The sequence below is a fragment of the Heptranchias perlo genome, chromosome 2 (assembly GCF_035084215.1).
Source record: "Heptranchias perlo isolate sHepPer1 chromosome 2, sHepPer1.hap1, whole genome shotgun sequence".
NCBI lineage: Eukaryota > Metazoa > Chordata > Chondrichthyes > Hexanchiformes > Hexanchidae > Heptranchias > Heptranchias perlo.
In genome coordinates this window covers 7,348,771-7,370,425 of record NC_090326.1, presented here as the reverse complement: position 1 = coordinate 7,370,425, position 21,655 = coordinate 7,348,771, and the positions used below count along the sequence as shown (strand labels likewise).

The following is a 21,655-nucleotide window of genomic DNA, read 5'->3' as shown; positions in this document are numbered from 1 at the left end:
TTAGGAAAGATGTGAAGTCCTTAGAGAGGGTGCAGAAAAGATTTACTAGAATGATTCCAGGGATGAGGGACTTTAGTTATGTGGATAGACTGGAGAAGCTGGGGTTGTTCTCCTTGGAGCAGAGACGGTTGCGAGGAGATTTGATAGAGGTACTCAAAATCATGAAGGGTCTAGACAGAGTAGATAGAGAGAAACTGTTCCTATTGGCAGAAGGGTCAAGAACCAGAGGACATAGATTTACGAACCAAAGGTTACATGAGGAAAAACTTTTTGACACAGTGAGTGGTTAGGATCTGGAATGCGCTGTCCGAGGGGGTGGTGGAGACAGATTCAATCATGGCTTTCAAAAGGGAACTGGATAAATACTTGAAAAGAAAAAACGTGCAGGGCTACAGGGATAGGTCGGGAGAATGAGACTAGCTGGATTGCTCTTGCATAGAGCCGGCATGGACTCGATGGGTCAAATGGCCTCCTTCCGTGCTGTAACCTTTCTATGATTCTATGAAACGAAAAGAAAGGGTTTATACAAATGCAAAGAATAGTGAAGATCTCATGGACTGGGAGAGATAAAAGATACAAAGAAATTAGTAAGAGTTACTAGAAGGGAATGAGAACATATTAAGAGTACAAGAGTGGCTAAGGGTAATGCTGGCCCCTTAATGACAGACGTAGGTGATATTGTAATTGGAAATCAGGAAATGGCAGATTTACTACATAATTACTTTGTATTGGTCTCCACAGTAGAGGATGAGGATAAAGTACCAAAAGGAAATAAATCAAAGGGAGGAACTTACTTGATTTAATAAGTTAAAAAAATGCTAATGAGGAAAATGAGACTGGAGACTGACAAATCTTCAGGATCTGAAGGTTTACAGCTCAGGGTATTAAAGGGTCAGGAAATTGTAGGTGTTCTAGTCGTAATTTTCCAAACCTCCCTTGATTCAGGAATTGTCCCCTTGGATTGGAGAATTGCCAATGTCACTCCATTATTTAAGAAGGGTTGGAGAGATAAAACAGGAAATTATAGGCCTATTAGTCTAACATCTGTTATGGTGAAGTTACTAGAATCTGTTATTAGGGACAGAGTGACTGAACAATTGAATAAACATGAACTGATCAGAGCGCCAGCATGGATTTGTAAAGGGTTAGTCGTGTCTAACTAACCTAGTTGATTTTTTTTTTTTAGAAAGGTCACTAATGTGGTAGATAAAGGAGTGTCTATGGATTTTATTTATATGGACTTTCAGAAAGCATTCGGTAAGGTTCCACATAAGAGACTGTTAGGAAAAATGGAAGTGCATGGAATTGGAGGCAACCTTTTAACAGTGGTAGGAGGTCGGAGATAGAGAGTGGGGATAATGGGTATGAACTCAAATTGCCAGAATGGAACCACTGGTGTCCCCCAGAGATCTGTACTGGGGACCTCAGCTTTTCACTATATTTATCAATGACTTCGATGAAGGAAGAGAACCGTATATCCACATTTGTGACAACACTACGTTTGGTGGCACAGTAAATAGTGCAGATGGGAGCAAAAAAGTTGCAAAGGGTCATTGATAGATTAAGTGAGTGGGCAAAACTGTGGAAGATGGGAGTTCAACGTGGGGAGTGTGACTACTTTGATAGGGAGAATGAAGAGAAGCAATATAAACCAAAATGGTACAATTTTGAAGGGAGTGCAGGAACAGAGACACCTGGGGGTGTTTGTACACAAATCTTTGAACTTGGCAGGACAAGTTGAGAAAGCTATTAAAAAAGCATATGGGATCCTGGGCTTTATTAATAGAGGCATAGAGTACAAAAGCAAGGAAGTTACGCTAAACCATCATAAAACACTGGTTAGGCCACAGCTAATTGTGTTCAATTTTGGGCACCACACTTTAGGAAGGATGTCAAGGCCGTAGAGAGGGTGCAGAAGAGATTTACTAGAATGATTCCAGGGATGAGGGACTTCAGAAAGTGGAGACACTGGAGAAGCTGGGGTTGATCTCCTTCGGAGAGAGACAATTAAGGAGATTTGATAGCAGTGTTCAACATCATGAATGGTTTTGATAGAGTAAATAAGGAGAAACAGTTTCCAGTGGCAGAAGGGTCGGTAACCAGGGGATCCTACAGATTTAAGGTGATCGGCAAAAGAGCCAGAGGCGACATGAGGAAACATTTTTTTTGTGCAGCGAATTGTTATGATCTGGAATGCACTGCCTGAAAGGGTGAGGGAAGCAGATTCAATGACAATTTCAAAGGGGAATTGGATTAATACTTGTAGGGAAAAAATTGGCTGGGGAATGGGGAAAGGGCTGGGGAATGGGGAAAGGGCTGGGGAATGGGGAAAGGGCTGGGGAATGGGGAAAGGGCTGGGGAATGGGGAAAGGGCTGGGGAATGGGACTAATTGGACAGCTCTTTCAAAGAGCCAGCACAGGCACAATGGGCCGAATGGTCTCCTCCTGTGCTATACCTAATAGGATACTATGTTACAATTTCTACTTTACTATCGAGACACCTTTGTGTAGGGGATGTAGACTTTGAGATACTAATATCTTATGTACTGAACGAACACATCCTGTATTCCATTAGGATCGGATGGGGCAGGAAGACTACACACTTCTGATTAAACAATTTGTTTAAAAAGGTGCTTTGAATGAAATGTGGCTGAAGATCAAGTTAGAGTTCAAATTGTGTCAAACTGCCCAACCCAAACAACGTACGCACATTTCACGTATTAGCAATTGGGTTTGTCTTGGAGTGGTGCACTACGATAAAATTAGGCTCCGCGAGATTATGCTTGTGTAATTTGTACAAAGATGGTATTCTGTTTTTAAAACAGAGAAATCAGATTATTTACTTCGTGAAATACTTCATCTCAAATTTTGTAAAAGGAATTCAGAGAGACTTTGCTTGTCTGGGTTGTTTCAAATTTTTTTTGGAATCCAATTCCATACTCTGGGTACTATGTTCAGCTGTTCAGTACCTCACCTATACTGCTTACTTTGGTAATTAATGATGTGAATAAGCCTGTTTAATGGTTTCGCCTGTCACAAAATGCATGGCAGATACTATTTGTCTTCTGCAGTGATGTGAAATGTAGAACTCATCCAGTAGCAGGTTACAGAAGATGGAGGATTATTTGTCCTGCTATACGCTATATCCCATATACTAAGGATGGTTTTCTCTGTAGCATGCGATATCCCATATACTAAACACACAAGGTTAAGTTTCAGATCATAAAGGAGCACGGGCTTGACTATGGAAGCTGTCTTTTGCACCACAAATGAGCAAAAGTGTTAGGAGCAAACCCAAATCATAACAACGGACAAGTAGTGAGGGAGAATAAGCACTAGTTACTTGAATGGTACAAAACAAGTCTAACATATGTGATGAAGGTTTCTGAATATATGTTCCCATTCCGAGAATCCAATGATTAAAAACCTTAAAAGCTGTAAAATAAGAAAAACAAAGTCGATATTTAGCTCTGAAATAAAATAAATCTTTACCTCGTTGTCAGAAAGAGCATGAATGACCCGGATTGATGACTTGGGGATGGCATTGTTTTTGTGGTTCAGAGCCTGGATAACTTTAGGAAGGTGGCCTAATGGAGGTACCTGGTCTGCTAGCTGAGGCTGGGAATGAAAGAGGCAGACTGTTGCTGTGGTAACCGTTTCTAAAGTTTCACCCTGTGCAGAAAAAAGACCAAATTACAAACAATGTCCAAGACACGGGCTTTCATTTCTCACTAGTTTATAAATGTAATCGGTAGAGGCAAAAATCTACACAAAAAAAATGGTTCGAACAATAAAAAGCTGCACAGCCCAACAAGGCTGCCCGTTCCCTGTAATCTCCCAAGGGAAAGCTTCAACAATCCTTTATATGAGATGCACGGTAAAGTCAATCTGCACAAAATCCATTTTAGCTTTGCTGTGAACCTACGGTTAGGGAAGGTCAGTGTATCACAATGAATTTTACAGCAGAGGGGCCATTCGGTCCAACTGGTCTGTGTTTATGCTCCACACGAGCCTCCTCCCACCCCAACAGCATATCTTTCAATCCCTTTCTTCCTCATGTGTTTATCTAGCTTCCACTTACATGCATCTATGCTTTTCGCCTCAACTACTTCTTGTGGTAGTGAGTTCCACATTCTGGGTACTTTACTCTCTGGGTAAAGAAATTTCTCCTGAATTCCTTCATTAATTAGTGACTATCTTATATTTATGGCCTCTAGGTCTGGTCTCCCCTGCAAGTGGGAACAGCTTCTCCATATTTACCCTATCAAACCCTTTCATGACCTTAAAGACCTGTCAGGTGACCCCTTAGCCTTCTCATTTCCACAGAAAAGAGCACCAGTCTTTCCTGATAGTTGTATTTATTTTTTATTCGTTAATGGGATGTGGGCACGTCTGGCAAGGCCAGCATTTATTGCCCATCCCTAATTGCCCTCGAGAAGGTGGTGGTGAGCCGCCTTCTTGAACAACTAAGTGACTTGCTGGGCCATTTCAGACGGCAACTAAGAATCAACCACATTGCTGTGGGTCTGGAGTCACACATGGGCCAGACTGGGTAAGGACAGCAGGTTTCCTTCCCTGAAGGACATTAGTGAACCAGATGGGTTTTTACGACAATCCGGTAGTTTCATGGCATTACTGATGCTAGTATTTTTTCAAATTCCAGATTTTATTTAATTAATTGAATTTAAATTCCCCAGCTGACTCTGGAATATTAGTCCAGGCCTCTGGATTACTAGTCCAGTAACATAACCACTATGCTACCGTACCCAACATCCTTGTCAATCATTTTTGTACTTTCTCCAGTGCTTCTATATCCTTTTTGTAATATGGAGACCAAAACTGTGCACAGTGCTCCAAGTGTGGCCTAACCAAGGTTCTATACGAGTTTAACATGAATTTAAAAGCAGAAAAGTTAATTCCTCTCGAAATGAACCTCAGTGCACTGTTTGCACTTTTTATGGCCTTGTTAACCTGCATTGCTACTTTTAATGATTTGAGAATCTGAACCCTTTGTTCCTTGACCCCATTTAGATTCCTTTTCCAAGCAATAAGTGGCCTCCTAACAAGAACATTTTCTCTCCTTTGCAGCCAAAATGCACCACCTCACACTTATTGATATTGAAATTAATTTGCCAATTACACACCCACTCTGCAAGTTTATTAATGTCTTTTATTTTGTCGCAGTGTTTCTCAGTATTAACTATATTTCCCAATTTGGTGTCATCCATACATTTTGATACTGTACTTGATAGTGTAGTTTCCTTATTTCAGATGTGAACAATTCCTATAGATTCAAAAGTTGCTTTCAAATTACACAAACACAGGCAATAGTTACTTTTGCCACACATTCATTACTACTTTGACATTAAAAAATTTCATTGACAAGTCACTTACTTGAGGATTATTTGTTTCCAGCAGTTCTGTAAGTTTCTCCAGCAGTGCAACAAGAAAGTCACGAGGTTTTCGAAGAACCCAGCCAGGTTGTGCAATAAAGATCCTCAAGAAGACGCCTCCTACTGACAATTCACCTCCAACTTCACCATAGACAACTGTAAAGTCCTCAGGCAACTGAAAAGGGTGGAGATAATCAGTTTTACACTAACAAGAAAATTTTCTCTCCTTTGCAGCCTCGAGCTCCCCAAACGAGCCATACTCCATTCCATGGTCCGCGACAGAGCAGGAAATCTATTCTACAACTGTTCCTTCTTCATGACCATGTACTTGGTTTGCAGTTGGCCAGTCCATTTTTCCCTGCTTTTCTGTGAGGAAACATCTGACCTCCATCTGCACCTGCTCCAATACCACAGTCAACACTGAGATATTGATTATAAACTCATGACCTACTACTGTACGACAGAGAACTTTAGGGTATGTGCGTTATACCACTGTTCAGTCATATTTTAAAAACTTTGAAACATGGTATTTTCCCTTGTTTACACAGATAATCCTCTGTTAAATATTATTGACATGCACTACTGTGATTGTGTTTTTCCTCCACCCATTATATTCTAGGTAGTCATAAAATACAAGTTGCATTGAAAGCAAAGCTTTCTTCCTGTGGCACACAAGAAAAATATCAATGGTTTATGACTACAGATGGGGTAAAAGTTTAGCTAGCTGTAGCTGAAAGAGACCCCAATTGTTTATGGCCAACACACAAAAGTGGCAACATTCATTCACTTTTTCCAATCAGTGTTGGCTGGCCTTATTTGTCGGTTCCACTGTCTGCACTAAAGCTAATTAGGTTGAAGTTTGCTTGGCGGCTAGGCAGCTGTTTTGAAGTGCCCATGCACTCAAGTAGACAAATTTATCACTGGATATGCTGCGCGGAGCGGGGGAAGGGAGGGGGGGCCGCAAGAGCGTGCGCGAAAGTTAGGAGTTGGACGAAGTTAAAAACAACAAAAGTTTTAAGACGCACCAGCTCTGGAGGATGACCACTTGGCAAAGAAAGGGAGTTAGTAGATGGAGGCTGAAATACTTCGAGCATGTGGAAGACTATAACTTAACAGCAGATAGCTTAATATTCTTCTCCTCTCATTCAATCAAAGCATGAAAATGGATTAAACTGAAGTAAAAATACTGGAGGATCTAATGTCACAGCCAATTTAAGGATTGTAATACCAAGCCATTATCTTGTAAATTCTCATCTGCATCTTTCTCAAAGAGTAAAATGTATTTTGCATTTTAACAAAAAAAAAGTAACAATCACACTACAATCATCTAAAACTGAAATCTGCACAAATCCCAGGAGTCCACTTTCATACAAATTGAACTGAATGCAGCTGCCCACTAAATTTGCATTTCTTGCTGGAATATGGAGAAATTTACATCATAGGCAAACACCAATTGAAGAGATCAATTGTGTCCTTGGTCTAGTATATTTTAGGCAGGAAGGTATTTGTTTGATGATTCAGCTTTGTCTGCATCACAAAACCAAGGAATCAGACAGGTGAAAACAAAATGACCAGAGTGGATGAAAACTCAAATTGGGTTTAGTGTGAGGTACTGAGAGTTTCAAGAAAGGAAAGCAAAACAGTCAATGAACCACTAGGTCTAAAACTGAGCTAGCCTCTGTCTCGGCTATATTAAATATTTCATGGAATTATGGATTTAAAAGCAATAGAGCCTGAATTCAACTGAAAGTGAGAGAACAAGCCATGTACAGAGCTATCCAGAGAGCAATGAAAGAGGAGATGAAACACAATCTTCAATAAAATAATGCTCCATGCAAGAAAAATTTCTTTATACAGCCAGGCATGGTTCAGGACACTTGGGAGAGGATTGTTTCGCTGAGTAAACCATTGAAAGTTGTTTTCAAAATAAGTTTCTTTCTAAAATGAGTTTTGGTAACCACAGGATTCAAATCCAAACCCTGCGATTCCGAGAGCTGTTGGGATCCAGGAACGAAGGTGGACTAATCCAGAGAATCAATGTGCTAACTACAGCAGCGAGCATATTCCAATTTCTGTTTGCTTTTCTTTTTGAAGTTCAAGCATTCTCACCACCAGCTCTCCCAAGTAACTCTCTTTCCAGCTGTGCGATAGCAGATATATGCATGGTGACAGGACATTCCCCCAAGATGGGAGGGAATCCAGCACACACTGGAAGTTGATATATTCAGTTTGACACCAGAAAGAGCGTGAAATGGGTCTTCAGTAGCATCTGCAGAACCCGAGCCAAACTTTATTAAATACAATTGACATTGGTAAGGGGGGAAAAAAAATTATATTCAACCAACGATAATATTGCCACTCATTCAGATCCTCATTCTCTTTCCCTCTGCTCATAAGGAAACTGGAAAGAGATTTGGTATATCTGTGGTTCAACTTACAAGTGAATAGAAGTAACAGTAAAGATAACTGTGAAGGTGAATTTCACTAAAGTCAGGGTAAAAAATTTATTGAAAGGAACAATTCCTGCCCCTAGACAAAGCTTTCACTTGTAACTTCTGGGGAACCTGCCCAACCCTATTTAAAAAGAGTCTCTACGAGCTGCAGAAAACAGAATTCATGACCGAAACTACAGCAACTTCTCCCGATAAAAGCAGGGTGATTTCTCAAGCAAAATGCAATGAGTGGAGGATAGTTACACTATACAAATTATGGGCGTAAAACTCAATCCCAGTCACTTACAGCAGTGATTGACAGAGGAATTACCCAATAATCTTTCTTCATTCTGGCCAGGAATAGTGGCGTCACTATATGCAGTCATGTTCTAGCATCAGCAGCATAAAGTTCATTCCCTGCCCAGCATGTTGGATCCTCCACTTTCTGGACTTCAGGACAATTTTTGGTCCTTGCACTGTTCTGTGCAATCTTTAGACTTTTATCCTCAGTATGCCTTTCCTTCACAAAGAGGATTGTCCCCTTCTACCCACTGCTCTTACATGAATATTTTCTAATATTGTGGAAACTGCTAACTTTCAAATATTTCATCTTTTTGCAAATTCAGCTCAGTTTCCTCTTTCATACCACTTTTCCCTCTCAACACAATTGTAACTTTCGATAAAGCTCAGGTCTGTCCAAAACAAATATAGCCCTCACATCTGGAGGCCAACACCTCTATCAGGATACAATAAAACAATACTTGTATAAGATAATGCCTCTCTCATTAGCAATCTTCAACCTGGCCGACATCATCCAGCCAGCATGAAGTTTTGACTTCTCAATTTACCTTGTCATTTTTCTTTTCAACCTCAGTAATGTCCGGCAAAATGTGCTTTGCCCTTTAATTCATTCATTATTAAAAAGAATACATTCTTGCATGGACTGATCTTCCATGCACCTTATTCAATTTTTAAGCATAGTCTCAGGATTGGTACCCAAAGCATCCCACCCCCATGAAAAGGTTATTAAGGCATCAAATGTTTTACCACAAGTGGTTATTCAAATTGAGTCAATCACAACACTGAAGAGGAAATTAAACCCCTTGAAAAAAATATTCAAGAGTATAGGAAATAAAAGTAGGCTGCAGTTAGAATAGTGTCTCTGTATTTGGGAAGTATGTCAAGGCCATACAAACTGCAAGAGATGTACTAGGATGATGGCAGGGATCAGAGGCTTTAGTTGTAAGGAAAGACTAGTGAAACCGGAGTTCTTTTCATTAGAATAAAGAAGGTTGAGAAGTGGTCCAACAGGGGTGTTAAAAAGAGAGATATTTTGATCAAGTAAATCAGGAAAAGTATTACTACTGGTCCTCGAGTCAGTAGCTGGAGAGCATAAAAATTTAAGATCACTACCAAAAGAACAAATGGAGATTAGGGGATTTTTAAAATTATTATACAGAGGGTTGTTAGGACATGGATGCCCTGGAAGTAGTGGAAGCTGAATAGCTTTAAGTGAATAAATATTTGAAAGAAAGAGGTGTGTATGGGGGAAGGGGGGAAAGAAAAAAAGTGTATGGGACAGGAAAAGTGTAGGAGGGATTGCTCTTTCAGAAAACCAGCACAGGAACGATGGGCTAAGTGGTCTAAAATCATATGATTTTAGCACATAACTGATGTAGTACCACCACTAGCATTAGCACAGACATAGTGGGACAAATGGTCCTCCTTCTGTACTGAAATTTCTATCACATTGTGATAATTTTCCATGCTGGACTGAGCTAGTTATGTGGATGACTATGAATAATTTGAGAAATTAAGCACATATTGATTTAACACTGAACCAGTTAAAACTCAGTTTGAGTTTCCGACGTTGAGTATTTACATTGCAGCGTAGCCCATTTTACAGCGATGTGTTGCATGCTCATCCCTCAAAGCCACTGATACCCCAGAGACTGAGTTACATGCAAGAACTTTCGGATGTCATCAACATGAACACTCAATAAATTAAGTCTCTTGGTAACTAAGATTATTTTGACAAAAGGCAACAAATTTGACAATTATCAAAATTACAGAAATATTGACCATTTATGAAGAATATCAATAAGCGTTTGCAACTTAAAATAACGGATTATTTTCTAGAATTTTTTGTATGCAAAAATGCACCGTTTATCATCACTTCCAAATTTTCACTAAGTTTTTTTTTTATCGTAAAGCCTTTTATTTAAGTCACTCCCATGACGTGTGGCAGGGAACACTAATTCATCTCCAGACACATTGGTCACATTCCCCCTTCAAGTCAATATTGTAAAGTTACAGGAGAATACATCACATTTATCTACTGCCTCTTCAAAATCTGGATTATTTACACCATCTCTGCATACCTTCCAATTCACATCTGGATTGTCACGCTGTTGCTTGAAGTGGCTTTAAAAGAAAGAACAAACCTAGTTTCATTAAAGAATCACAGTTTCATTAAAGCAGTGCTGGACTCTTACTTTGAGAGAGAATTTTTTGTAATCTGTTGGTGGATGCTGGTGTTGGGGAATTGAAAACTTCCAATATTGGACACACTGTCCCCGTAATCTCAGCTCATTCAGATGTACAGTAAAGCTCCTTGTGCCCTGCCTGTACTTCAAAAAGACTGTACCTGCACTGGACAATTTTCTCATTTCTCACCAGCCGTCTTGTGGTCTGAGTGAAACTTGTCAATTTAGTGCAAATTAGAAGTGTGCGTTGGGAGCACGAACCCACCGAGTACCAGACAGGACTACCCAAATTCATTTCACACAGGATTCGGACAGTCAGAGACTTCCATCCCATCACTCTGGGCTGGATTGGAACCCAGGCCCCAGAGGTGCAGGACATTTAGGACTGAGATGAGGAGAAATCTCTTCACTCAGAGGGTGGTGAACCTGTGGAATTCTCTACCACAGAAGGCTGTGGAGGCCAAGTCACTGAATATATTTAAGAAGGCGCTAGATAGATTTCTAGACACAAAAGGCATCAAGGGGTATGGGGAGAGCGCAGGAATATGGTATTGAGATAGAGGATCAGCCATGATCATATAGAATGGTGGAGCAGGCTCGAAGGGCCGAATGGCCTACTCCTGCTCCTATTTTCTGTTTCTATGAAAGATCCACTGCATCACCACAAAATTGAACTCTAGTGGACAACACTTGTTCTTGAAATTAAGCTGCATCTTAACGCATAAAAACTGTCTTTACTGCCCCCAGTCAAGTTTCATGAATCCACAAACTATTTTGAGACACTGTTTAACGATAGTTTGGCCAAAAAGCTAGTTTAACAACTCTCTCTCCACAAGTTTTCCCCATCGTCTTAAATATCTTAGTACCAGAGAAAAATCATAGCACATTGGAGTAGGAAACCATGTTAAAATGCCTACTTTTGACATGTTCCTCATTATTTTTCAGCCTTTGCACAAATGTAGATCAGTTCCCACAAACAAAAAGGAATGGGTCAGTAAAATCAAAGATACTCTGGACATTGTGTCCACAACCTCATAGTATCACATAAGCACGTAACTTCCTCCCTCCCCCTCCAACTTATTAAAAACCTTGATCTGTTATCACCCCACTGTTCTTTTGAAGGAGACTGCAGCACTAATTGAGGTGGGAAAAGATAGTCCAGTTGCTTCAAGTCAATAAGGAATCAAGGGTAGACAGAAGGGAGCTTTATATATGGAAGCCAAATTACATTTCAAAAAGGACTAACAGAAAGTAAGCAACCCTGAAGTCATCACTCGTTTGATTTCCACATGGTAATGTACTACATCAAGAATACACTAAAAAAATTGGCAACCAGTTTTAAAGCTGGGAACACCAAACTATTCTATCTTAAACCGTCAGACACAATTGCTTTGCAAAATGCAGCTGCCCTACAAGTAATGCTGGACACGGTCAGCAGCCAGGTTTGGGTCAGCTAACAGTGGTACTTTTCTGGAGAAGGTATCTTACTTCTGAGTAGAAACTTTCAGGGGTTGGCAAAGGATATTTCAGAAAGACAGTCACATATAAGTGGACCCCACAACCAAACCCCAAAGCTTTGTTTGTCTAACCAGTGCAAACAGCTATGGAAAATTTAAGGACTAGGCGCAGATAGTTGCTTTTGCACCGGCTTAGTTCTGCTGCTTTTCATGAGCAGACTCAGTTCAACCAAAAACTCTTACCGTCCCAAAAGTCATGGCCAAGAGCAAAGGACTTAGGACACCTGGTGCAACTATCAACAACAGCATTGGGCCAGATTTTGCCGTAGCAGGGCATCTAACATCTGCTGTTAGACTTGCTCCTGCAGCCTTCAGCTCAAAACATTTTTGCCCACGAAATTGCTGAAAAGTGCGAGCTGATAACGGCACAGTGAGGGAAACAGAGCAAGCAACAGGGTATCTTCCTTAATCAATCAGATTAAAGGATTGGGAAATTAACAGCACAGGGACTGAGAAGGAAGTGTAAATTAGAGTGGGTGAATGCAATGTCAAATCAGGTACGGAAAGAGAAATAAAGAGAGGGAAAGAAAGATTGGATTGAGAGAGAAAAAAAGCAAAAGAAAAAGAAATTAAAAATTTGACATTTTTAAAATCTCCCCGAAAAAGTCAGAACCTGAAGGAATGAGACTCCTTGCTTGTAATAGTTAATTTTTGGTGCCAAAAAGATTGATATGATAAATGTTAATTGACAGTCATTAAAAGGGTACTTACATTTGTAATTACTAGGCCTCAGTGTCTGTGGTGGGTTTAGTTTGTGTCTACTGCCCAAATACAGCAACTTCATGACATTCAATGCATTTCAATGGTGAGTCACAGCGAGATGCCATTTTCACAAAGCTAACAGCAGAGCAACTCGGACAGCAACTTTTGGATTTCCGCGTTTAACCGCGCATCTGTCCCTGGTCTGAAGTTGCTGTACTATTTACCCATAAATAACGGCGAGTGCCATTCGCCTCACTGTTATTTTGACAGCAAATTCTGCCCCATTGCTCTGCAGTTAGTTCTGCCTCATCAATATCACGTATTTTTCTATCACATGCAACAACTTTTGGGAAATGGTTTCTCGAACAGCAGGAGAAAGAACTGGAAATGACAGCAAGCTTTGGACAATTAAAATCTGTTGCTTTTAATTCTTCAAAAATACTTTCTTCATGTCTCAAGTCTGAACAGCTTCCACCTTTTATATTTAATGGATCCACTTTTAGTAGCTTTTCATCTATTGATAGCATGGATAGTGTTGAGGTCAAGACTAACATCTTACCCTCAATACATACTCTCCTTTGTTTGGAAAGGGGCGTTGCATTAATTTATGAACCACTGTTTGGAACATAGGAACAGTAGTAGGCCATTCAGCCCTCGAACCTGTTCTGCCATTTAATGAGATCATGGCTGATCTGTATCTTAACTCCATCTACCCGCCATGGTTCCATAATCCTTAATACCCTTGCGTAACAAAAATCTACCAATCTCAGTTTTGAAATTTTCAATTGACTCCCAGCCTCAACGGCTTTTTGGAGGAGAAAGTTCCAGATTTCCACTCCCCTTTGTGTGAGGAAGTGCTTCCTGACATCACCCCTGAATGGCCCAGCTCCAATTTTAAGGTTATGCCCCCCTGTTCTGGACTCCCTCACTAGAGGAAATGGTATATCTCTATCTACCCTATCAAATCCTTTAATCATCTTAAACATCTCAATTAGATCACCCCCCCCAATCTGCTATGCTCAAGGGAATACAAGCCTGGTTTATTCAATCTGTCCTCATAATTTAACCCCTTTAGCCCCAGTATTATTCTGGTGAATTTGCACTGCACCCCCTTCCAAGGCCAATATATCCTTCCTGAGGCACGGTGCCCAGAACTGAACGCAGTTCTCAAAATGAGATCTAAGCAGAGCTTTATATAACCGTAACATAACTTCCATCCCTTTGTATTCCAGCCCTCCAATAGCCTCAAATTATTTTTTGTACCTGTCCATTAGCTTTTAGTAATTTCTGTACATGGACCCCATAATCTCTCTGCTTCTCACCATTTAGAAAATACTCAGATCAAAGTGGATGACCTCACATTTCCCCACAGTGAGCTCCATCAGTTTTGCCTACTCACTATTTACTGTGCCACCTAATTTGGTGTCATCAGCAAACTTGGAGGTATAGCTCTCCATTCCTTCATCCAAATCACCAGTATAGATCCCTAGGGGACACCACTAGTCACATCCTGCCAATTGGAGTACATACCCATTATCCCTACTCTCTGTCTCCAACCTCCTAACCAATTCCCTACCCTTGTCAATAGGTTCCCTCCAATTCCACGTGCTCTCATTTTTGTTTGCATTCTCTTGCGTGGAACCTTATCAAATGCCTTCTGGATATCCATATAAATAAAATTCACGTTAATAACCTCCTTTAAAAAAAAAACAATTCAACTTGGTTAGTTAGACATGAGTTACCCTTTACAAATCCATGCTGGCTCTCTGGTCAGTTCATGTTTGTCTAAGTGTTCAGGTCCTAATAATAGATTCTAGTAACTTCTAGTAACTTCCCCACAGCAGACTTAAATTAATAGGCCTATAATTTTCTAGTTTATCTCTCTTGCCCTTTTTAAATAATGGAGTGAAATTGGCAATTTACCAATCCAAGGGACAATTCCTGAATCAAGAGAATTTTGAAAGATCTTGACTAGGGCATCTTACAAATTCCTCACCCAGTTCTTAATACCCTGTGGTGGAAACCACCTGGGTCCTGGAGATTTGTCTATCTTCAGTCTCATTATTTTCTCCATCATTTAAAAAAAAACTTGTAAATTCCACTCCTTAAGTTATTTCTACTTTCCCTTGTATCTCTGGTACTTTATCCTCACCCTCTACTGTGAAGACTGATACAAACTAAGAATTTAGCAAGTCTGTCATTTCCTGATTTTCAATTACAATATCACCTGCACCTGACTAAGACCCACATTACTCTTGGCCACCCTCTTTCGCTTAATATACTTGTAAAAACCTTTAGTGTTATCCTTGATATCCCTCGCAAGTTTTTTCTCATATTCCCTTTTTGCAGCTCTTACTACTTTCTCACTAATCCCTTTGCTGCTCTTCATATCTCTCCCAATCTGCGGGATCTCTGCTGTTCTTTGGTTTTTCTTGTATATATGGTTGGCGTATATATGGACTCTTGCATTTTTAATATTGACTTGGATGAGATATTGTAGCAGAATTCCCAAGCTTGTATATTAGGCCAAATTATTAGCAACGTAACCAGATTCTGAAGGATGAAACTGGGCCAATAGATGGCAGATGCAATTTACTGCAGACAAATACAACCTTAGCACAAGAGAAAATCAATCGAGAGTGCAGGAATGGAAATAGTTGTGCAGTGTGAGAGGGATTTAGGACTTATGGTGCAAAATTTGTAAAGCCACCAGCACAACATTCAACTATAGTTTTAAAAAAGGAAAATAAGACAAAGGAAGAGTCCAAATCTGAAGTGGCTGCATTGTTGCATAAGATGTTGGTTAGATCCAATCTGGATTTCTGTGTGCAGTGCTGATATCCTTTCTGTGATTAGGTTACTATTGCCCTGGAAGGCAGATGTGAGCAAAGATGATTCCAGAAACTGAAGTCAACAGGAAAGGTACAGAAGATGGATTTATTTTCTTGGGAGAGAAATTTTATGATACAAGTCAAGTTTCCAATATGATGAATCGAACTTGTTCACTACCATGAAGGATTCAAATACCAGGCAACACTAATGCAAAACTAGGAAATTAGGAATAAGAAGGAAAGTCAAGCAGACTGTTAGCCCCCAAAGGGTAAGAGTTGTGGAATAAGTTACAGGACGACCATTCAAGTGAACAGAATGAGTTTGAGGGCAATTTGGAGTTTGTGTAGATAGAAGGGACAGGGGATATGGTGAGCAGATTACAGGGTTAGTTTATTAAAGTGTTATGAAAGGTTTGTTCACTTGATTGTTTTTAACAGGAAAAGGCATTCTTCTAAATAAGTCACATGCTTTTTAGAAGCTTTCAGAGATTATATCAACACTAAAACCATCATTTTCTAATCTTCTCTGGCTATAGGCGTGGTGCCAGAGGACTGGAGGATTGCTAAAGTTGTACCGTTGTTTAAAAAAGGAGAAAGGGATAGACCAAGTAATTACAGGCCAGTTAGCCTAACCTCGGTTGTGGGCAAATTATTGGAAAAAAATTGAGGGACAAGATGAATCGTCATTTAGAAAGGAATGGATTAATCAAGGTCAGTCAGCATGGATTTGTTAAGGGAAGGTCATGTCTGACTAACTTGATTGAATTTTTTGAGGAGGTAATAAGGAAGGTTGATGCGGGTAACGCGTTTGATGTAGTGTACATGGATTTTAGCAAGGCTTTTGACAAGGTCCCACATGGCAGACTGGACAGAAAAGTAAAAGCCCATGGGATCCGAAGGAAAGTGGCAAATTGGATCCAAAATTGGCTCGGTGGCAGGAAGTAAGGGGTAATGGTTGACTGGTGTTTTTGTGACTGGAAGGCTGTTGCCAGTGAGGTTCCGCAGGGCTCAGTATTAGGTCCCTTGCTTTTTGTGGTCTATATTAATGATATGGACTTAAATGTAGGGGCATGATTAAGAAGTTTGCAGATGATACAAAAATTGGCCATGTGGTTGATAGTGAGGAAGAAAGCTGTAGACTGCAGGAAGATATCGATGGACTGGTCAGGCGGGCAGAAAAGTGGCAAATGGAATTCAATCCGGAGAATTGTGAGGTAATGCATTTGGGGAGGGCAAACAAGGCAAGGGAATACACAATAAATGGGAGGATACTAAGTGTTGAGGAACAGAGGGACCTTGGAGGTAGAAGGTAGATAAGGTGGTTAAGAGGGACACTTTCCTTTTTTAGCCGAGGCATGGAATATAAAAGCAGGGAGGTTATACTAGAACTGTATAAAACACTGGTTAGGCCACAGCTGGAGTACTGCGTACAGCTCTGGTCATCACATCACAGGAAAGATGTGATTGCATTAGAGAGGGTGCAGAGGAGATTTATGAGGATGTTGCCAGGGCTGGAGAATTTTAGCTATGAGGAAGGATTGGATAGGCTGGGGTTGTTTTCTTTGGAACAGAGGAGGCTGAGGGGAGATTTAATTGGTGCATAAAATTATGAGGGGCCTAGATAGAGTGGCTAGGAAGGACCTATTTCCCTTAGCGGAGGGGTCAATAACCAGGGGGCATAGATTTAAAGTAATTGGTAGAAGGATTAGAGGGGACTTGAAAATGTTTTCACCCAGAGGGCAGTGGGGCTCGAACTCACTGCCTGAAAGGGTGGTAGAGGCAGAAACCCTCAACTCATTTAAAAAGTACTTGGATGTGCACTGGAGGTGCCGTAACCTACAAGGCTACGGACCAAGAGCTGGAAAATGGGATTAGGCTGGATAGCTCTTTTTTGGCTGGCACAGACACGTGGGCCGAATGGCCTCCTTCTGTGCCGTAAATTTCTATGATTCTATGAAAACGATTTACACATTTTCCTAAACTGTAGGCCACAGTTAAACAATCAAATCAAGGTAGCGTTCCTGTCAATGATATGCTAAACTGTAGAAATCACTGCTCTGAACATTAAATACACTGCACGTAACAAGAAACCTTTTGTCTTGTCACATGAAACTAAGTTGCTCAACGTATCCTGGATGTCAGCACACAAACTTAAAAACTCCCATTAAACGAGAGAGACAGTTTTAGCTTACGCACTCGAGCATCATTTCTCGGACGGTTGTAGACACCTTCTCCCTGGAGTTGTCATTCCATATCAGTTCTGGGTTTTCATGAGTGCCCTCGAAGATGTGTACAGATGCTTCAGGATTGTCCCTCATGGCATCCATGAATACACCAGGTAGAAATTTGGTCAGTGTGATCCTCACCTAAATTGGGAGTGGTATAGTTATTGGAACAGTTCATGAGCTCTTCATAATCAGAGCATTAAAATCACAACCACTGAGAACGGACAAGAATTTCAAAGCATATCATAAGCCAACAGTATTCTGTGAAACAGCATTTCCTCCATGGCAGATATTTAGAAGCAAAAATCATTAGAAGAGGTATGTTGAATGCTCCAGATAGCAGCCATGCAAATACTGAAGGAGGAGTACTTTTTTTTGATACAAAAAAAAAAATCAAGAAAACTGGGTGGAGGCTCCAGGCTCACACTGCAGAACAGCAAGGTTTGAAAAGACGAGACACCATGCAATTTCCCATTCTGGCAATTTGTACCAACTCCATCACCACACGGGCAGAAATGGTGATACTCTCATATTCAGGATTAATCTCCTCAGATCCCGACAGGCTAAGGAAAACAAAGTGCGACCCTGGAGAAGTATCCGTGCACTAATTAGGAGGAGACATGCCCCCTCTCTATAGGGCATGCTAATCCACATATCATTGTCAGCCATGCTTCTCCTCCTCTCTTCGCCCCCACCTCCTCCTCCTCCTCCTTCAGGAGGATTATAGTCAGACTGGTGAAATTTTATGCAGACACATGTCTGCATAAAATTTCATCTGCCAAGTGTGAAGTGATTCATTTTGGCAGGAAGAATGAGGAGAAGGGTACAGTTTTAAAAGGGGTTTATGAACACAAATCTTTGAAGGTGGCAGGACAAGTTGAGAAGGCTATTAAAAAGGCATACAGGATCCTTGGCTTTATAAAACAGAGGCAGAGAGTACAAAAGCAAGAAGTTATGTTAAACCTTTATAAAACACTGCTTATGTCCCAATTGAAGTATTGTGTTCATTTCTGCACACTACACTTTAGGAAAGATGTCCAGGCTTTAGGGAGGATGCAGAGATGTACTAGAATGGTACCAGCGATGAAAGACTTCAGTTACATGGAGAGATTAGAGAAACTGAGGTTTTTCTCTTCAGAGCAGAGAAGGTTAAGGGGAGATTTGATAGAAGTGTTCAAAATCATGAAGGGTTTTGATAGCTTCTCCTCATTTACTGTTTCCAGTGGCAGAAAGATCAGAAACCAGAAGACACACATTTACGGTAATTGGCAAATGAACCAGAGGCGACATGAGGAAAAAATTTTACACAGCGAGTTATGATGATCTGGAATGCACTGCCTGAAAGGGTAGTGGAAGCAGATTTAATTATAACTTTCAAAAGGGAATTGGATAAATATTTGAAGCGAAGAAATTTGCAGGGTTATGGGAAAGAGCGGGGAGATGGAACTAGCTCTTTCAAAGATGATAAAATTCTTGCCCACTTTGAGATTGAACAAATGCTGTCAGTCCTCAAAGTCCATGTACAGTTGCTAACTGCTGAAAAAATTCCAGATCTATGGCAGAATGTGAAATCAGATTGGCCTCTGGGCAAAATAGAGCAAGCTAACAAATGCCTTGATGGCAAGGTCAAAAATAACAATTGGGTGTGTGTTGACAAAAGGAGGAAACAGTAGCAATAAACTATAATGAAGTCTAACTAAAACAACACACCAATAAACCCATCCGAGCAAGACAAAGTGTTCAAAGCTACAATGGATCCACTTGCACAGATGACAAGCAAAGGTACTTTGACTTTCTGGAGAGATCATTTAACACTCACAAAATAGCAAAAAAGGCCAGAGACCTCAATTTCTCCTTCGATTGATCAAGCTAATCCACTGTTACTGATATTGAATGAAAAATCTCATCTTCACCTCAAACATATAGGCCCCTTTGGTGGGCTAATGTTTCCTGCAACAGTTCCGATTTCAAAACTCTGCACACTATCAAAAACTGCCAGTAATGTTAAATTTAAAATAATTTGGGATAAATTTCTGTTCTTATAACACTTAGAAACATTTTGCCTAAATGTCTTGGGTATTTACAAAGTCGGTTGCGAGCTGAAACAATTCCACACCTTTGGTCCAATGAGTTTGTCTGTAATCATTTTGGCAATGAGTTCTGCAGTCTGGGCTCGGACCTGAGGGTGAGTTGAATTACAAAACATGTCTAGTAGATATATAAGGGCACCTGCACAGAAGCACAACAATAAATAACTTCAAGTTTCTGTACAAAGATGAACTGTCTCAAACAAAGTACATATATACACAAACTGGAAAAAAGTTTAGCAATTTCAGGAGCATGTGACTGTATTGGTTAATGGGATTAACCTCTCAATCCAATAACTTTGTTTTTAGTAGATGAGATTTAAACTGAGGTCGAACAGATGAGTCCAATGTGCGTTTGACATTCACATTCACAGACCAGCCGAGGCTGCTATCAAAAGTTTGGCTGCTCTATTATGTTGTAAATTTTGCACTCAAAATGAAGGACTTTAGTGCTGTGTCAGACCACCCACATCAGGCATGTAGTGATCAAACATTGTACAACTGAATGCAGAGTAAAGCTCCCTCAGGTTTAAAAGAGCACCCCATACATTTACAAGAAATATTTGCTATTTTCTTCACTGGCAATCCAAAAACATTCCTACAAATATACTTCCTTAAAATTAAAATTAACTGCAAAGTCCCAGAATAAAGATCAAGGAACTAGAGATAAAAATAGAAGAATGCAGCATGATACCATTTTCTAAACAGTGGGCATTACAATTCAGCATCATGCCCCTCGAATCCTAAGATTTACAGATTGTTAAATGTAAACTTAGCCCACAAAGAGCAGTATGCGCCGGACAGAAACAGTGTTACTTCATCATGTCTGGAAAATAATTCCACTGAAAATACTCATGTGTGTCTCGATTACTCTCAAAACTCTCGTGGCCAGGACACTACAGCAGCAATTTATTATCCTGTGACCTCAACAGTCATCTATCTTATTGCAAGCTTCTATTCTTTTCACTAATATGGTTGTGACTTTGTCAGCCACTTACAGTTACTACTGCAAAATTATTCACAAACATACATGTTGCATCACATTACATGTAAGCGAAAAATTGGAGTATATTTATAAAAGGTTCAGAAATTACAGCACAGGTAGTCATTGACTCTGCTTATCTTCAATTGTTAAAGAACTGGAGTATGTGTTTCCATACTGGAGTCTAACCTAACCTTTATCTCCAATATACACAGATACAAAATAAGTCAAAAAGAAACAAACATATTGATTTACCTTTCCCCATGGCTTCTTTTATGATCTTCGTATTTGATGTCAAAGCATAAAGGGTTTCAAGGACAAGCTGGCGACCTAAGAGACAGTAATAATATTAGAGTTTTTATTCAAATTTTAAAGTAAAAAATTTGAAAACCTGTATGGTACAGGGTATTATTTTAAAAAAGTAGGAATTAAAGACTGTGTCTGTGTGTTTGGTCTCCCTGACTACATCACTAGTGGTGAATACAGCACACTGGGTTGTACAGAGCTTCATTTCCTAGGTTGTGTTGTTTTTTCTCCTACCCCCTTCCCCTTGTTCAATTCCTTTTTAAATGCTGTTCACCTGCACTATTTTCCAATTCTGCTCAAGAGTCTATACCCAAAATGTCTTGTTTGTTCCCTCCGGTGTCTCATCCTGTAACTGTTCATCGCTTCTTTCCCACTCTGTGTTACACTCTTAATGGTTTTCACATGATTTTCTCATCATCATTCTGCATCCATGTTAGTGTCTTTTTCTCGCCCTGTCTGGAAGTCTCTCCCCATCTCCTCGATATCTCAATATCCCAGCTGGCTCTCTCTCTCTCTCTCTCTCTCGTGTCCCTCTGCAGATATTCTCCATTTTTGTGTCTTACCTTCAAGACTCCGTTCAGCAAGATGGCAGCACACATATACTGGGTTAGAGCGAGGTAGCAGGAATGAGCGGCGATAGGCAACACGTGCAGATGACAGAAACTGGGGCTCGAGTCTGAGGTGAGAGCATGGA

At 40.2% G+C, this 21,655-nt stretch overlaps 1 protein-coding gene across 5 annotated transcripts in view; it reads right to left on the bottom strand.

The window, feature by feature from the left end:
* The window catches only part of LOC137334859 (dnaJ homolog subfamily C member 13), a 270,037-nt gene that overhangs the window by 25,721 nt on the left and 222,661 nt on the right, over positions 1-21,655 (bottom strand). For all 5 annotated transcript variants that reach the window (XM_067999895.1, XM_067999904.1, XM_067999912.1 and 2 more), the window contains exons 48-53: positions 20,911-20,985; positions 19,703-19,815; positions 17,558-17,727; positions 10,207-10,249; positions 5,395-5,568; positions 3,493-3,672 (exon numbers count right to left, since the gene is read on the bottom strand). In XM_067999895.1, the coding sequence (XP_067855996.1) occupies positions 3,493-3,672; positions 5,395-5,568; positions 10,207-10,249; positions 17,558-17,727; positions 19,703-19,815; positions 20,911-20,985 (755 nt within the window). The remainder of the gene's footprint in view (positions 1-3,492; positions 3,673-5,394; positions 5,569-10,206; positions 10,250-17,557; positions 17,728-19,702; positions 19,816-20,910; positions 20,986-21,655) is intronic.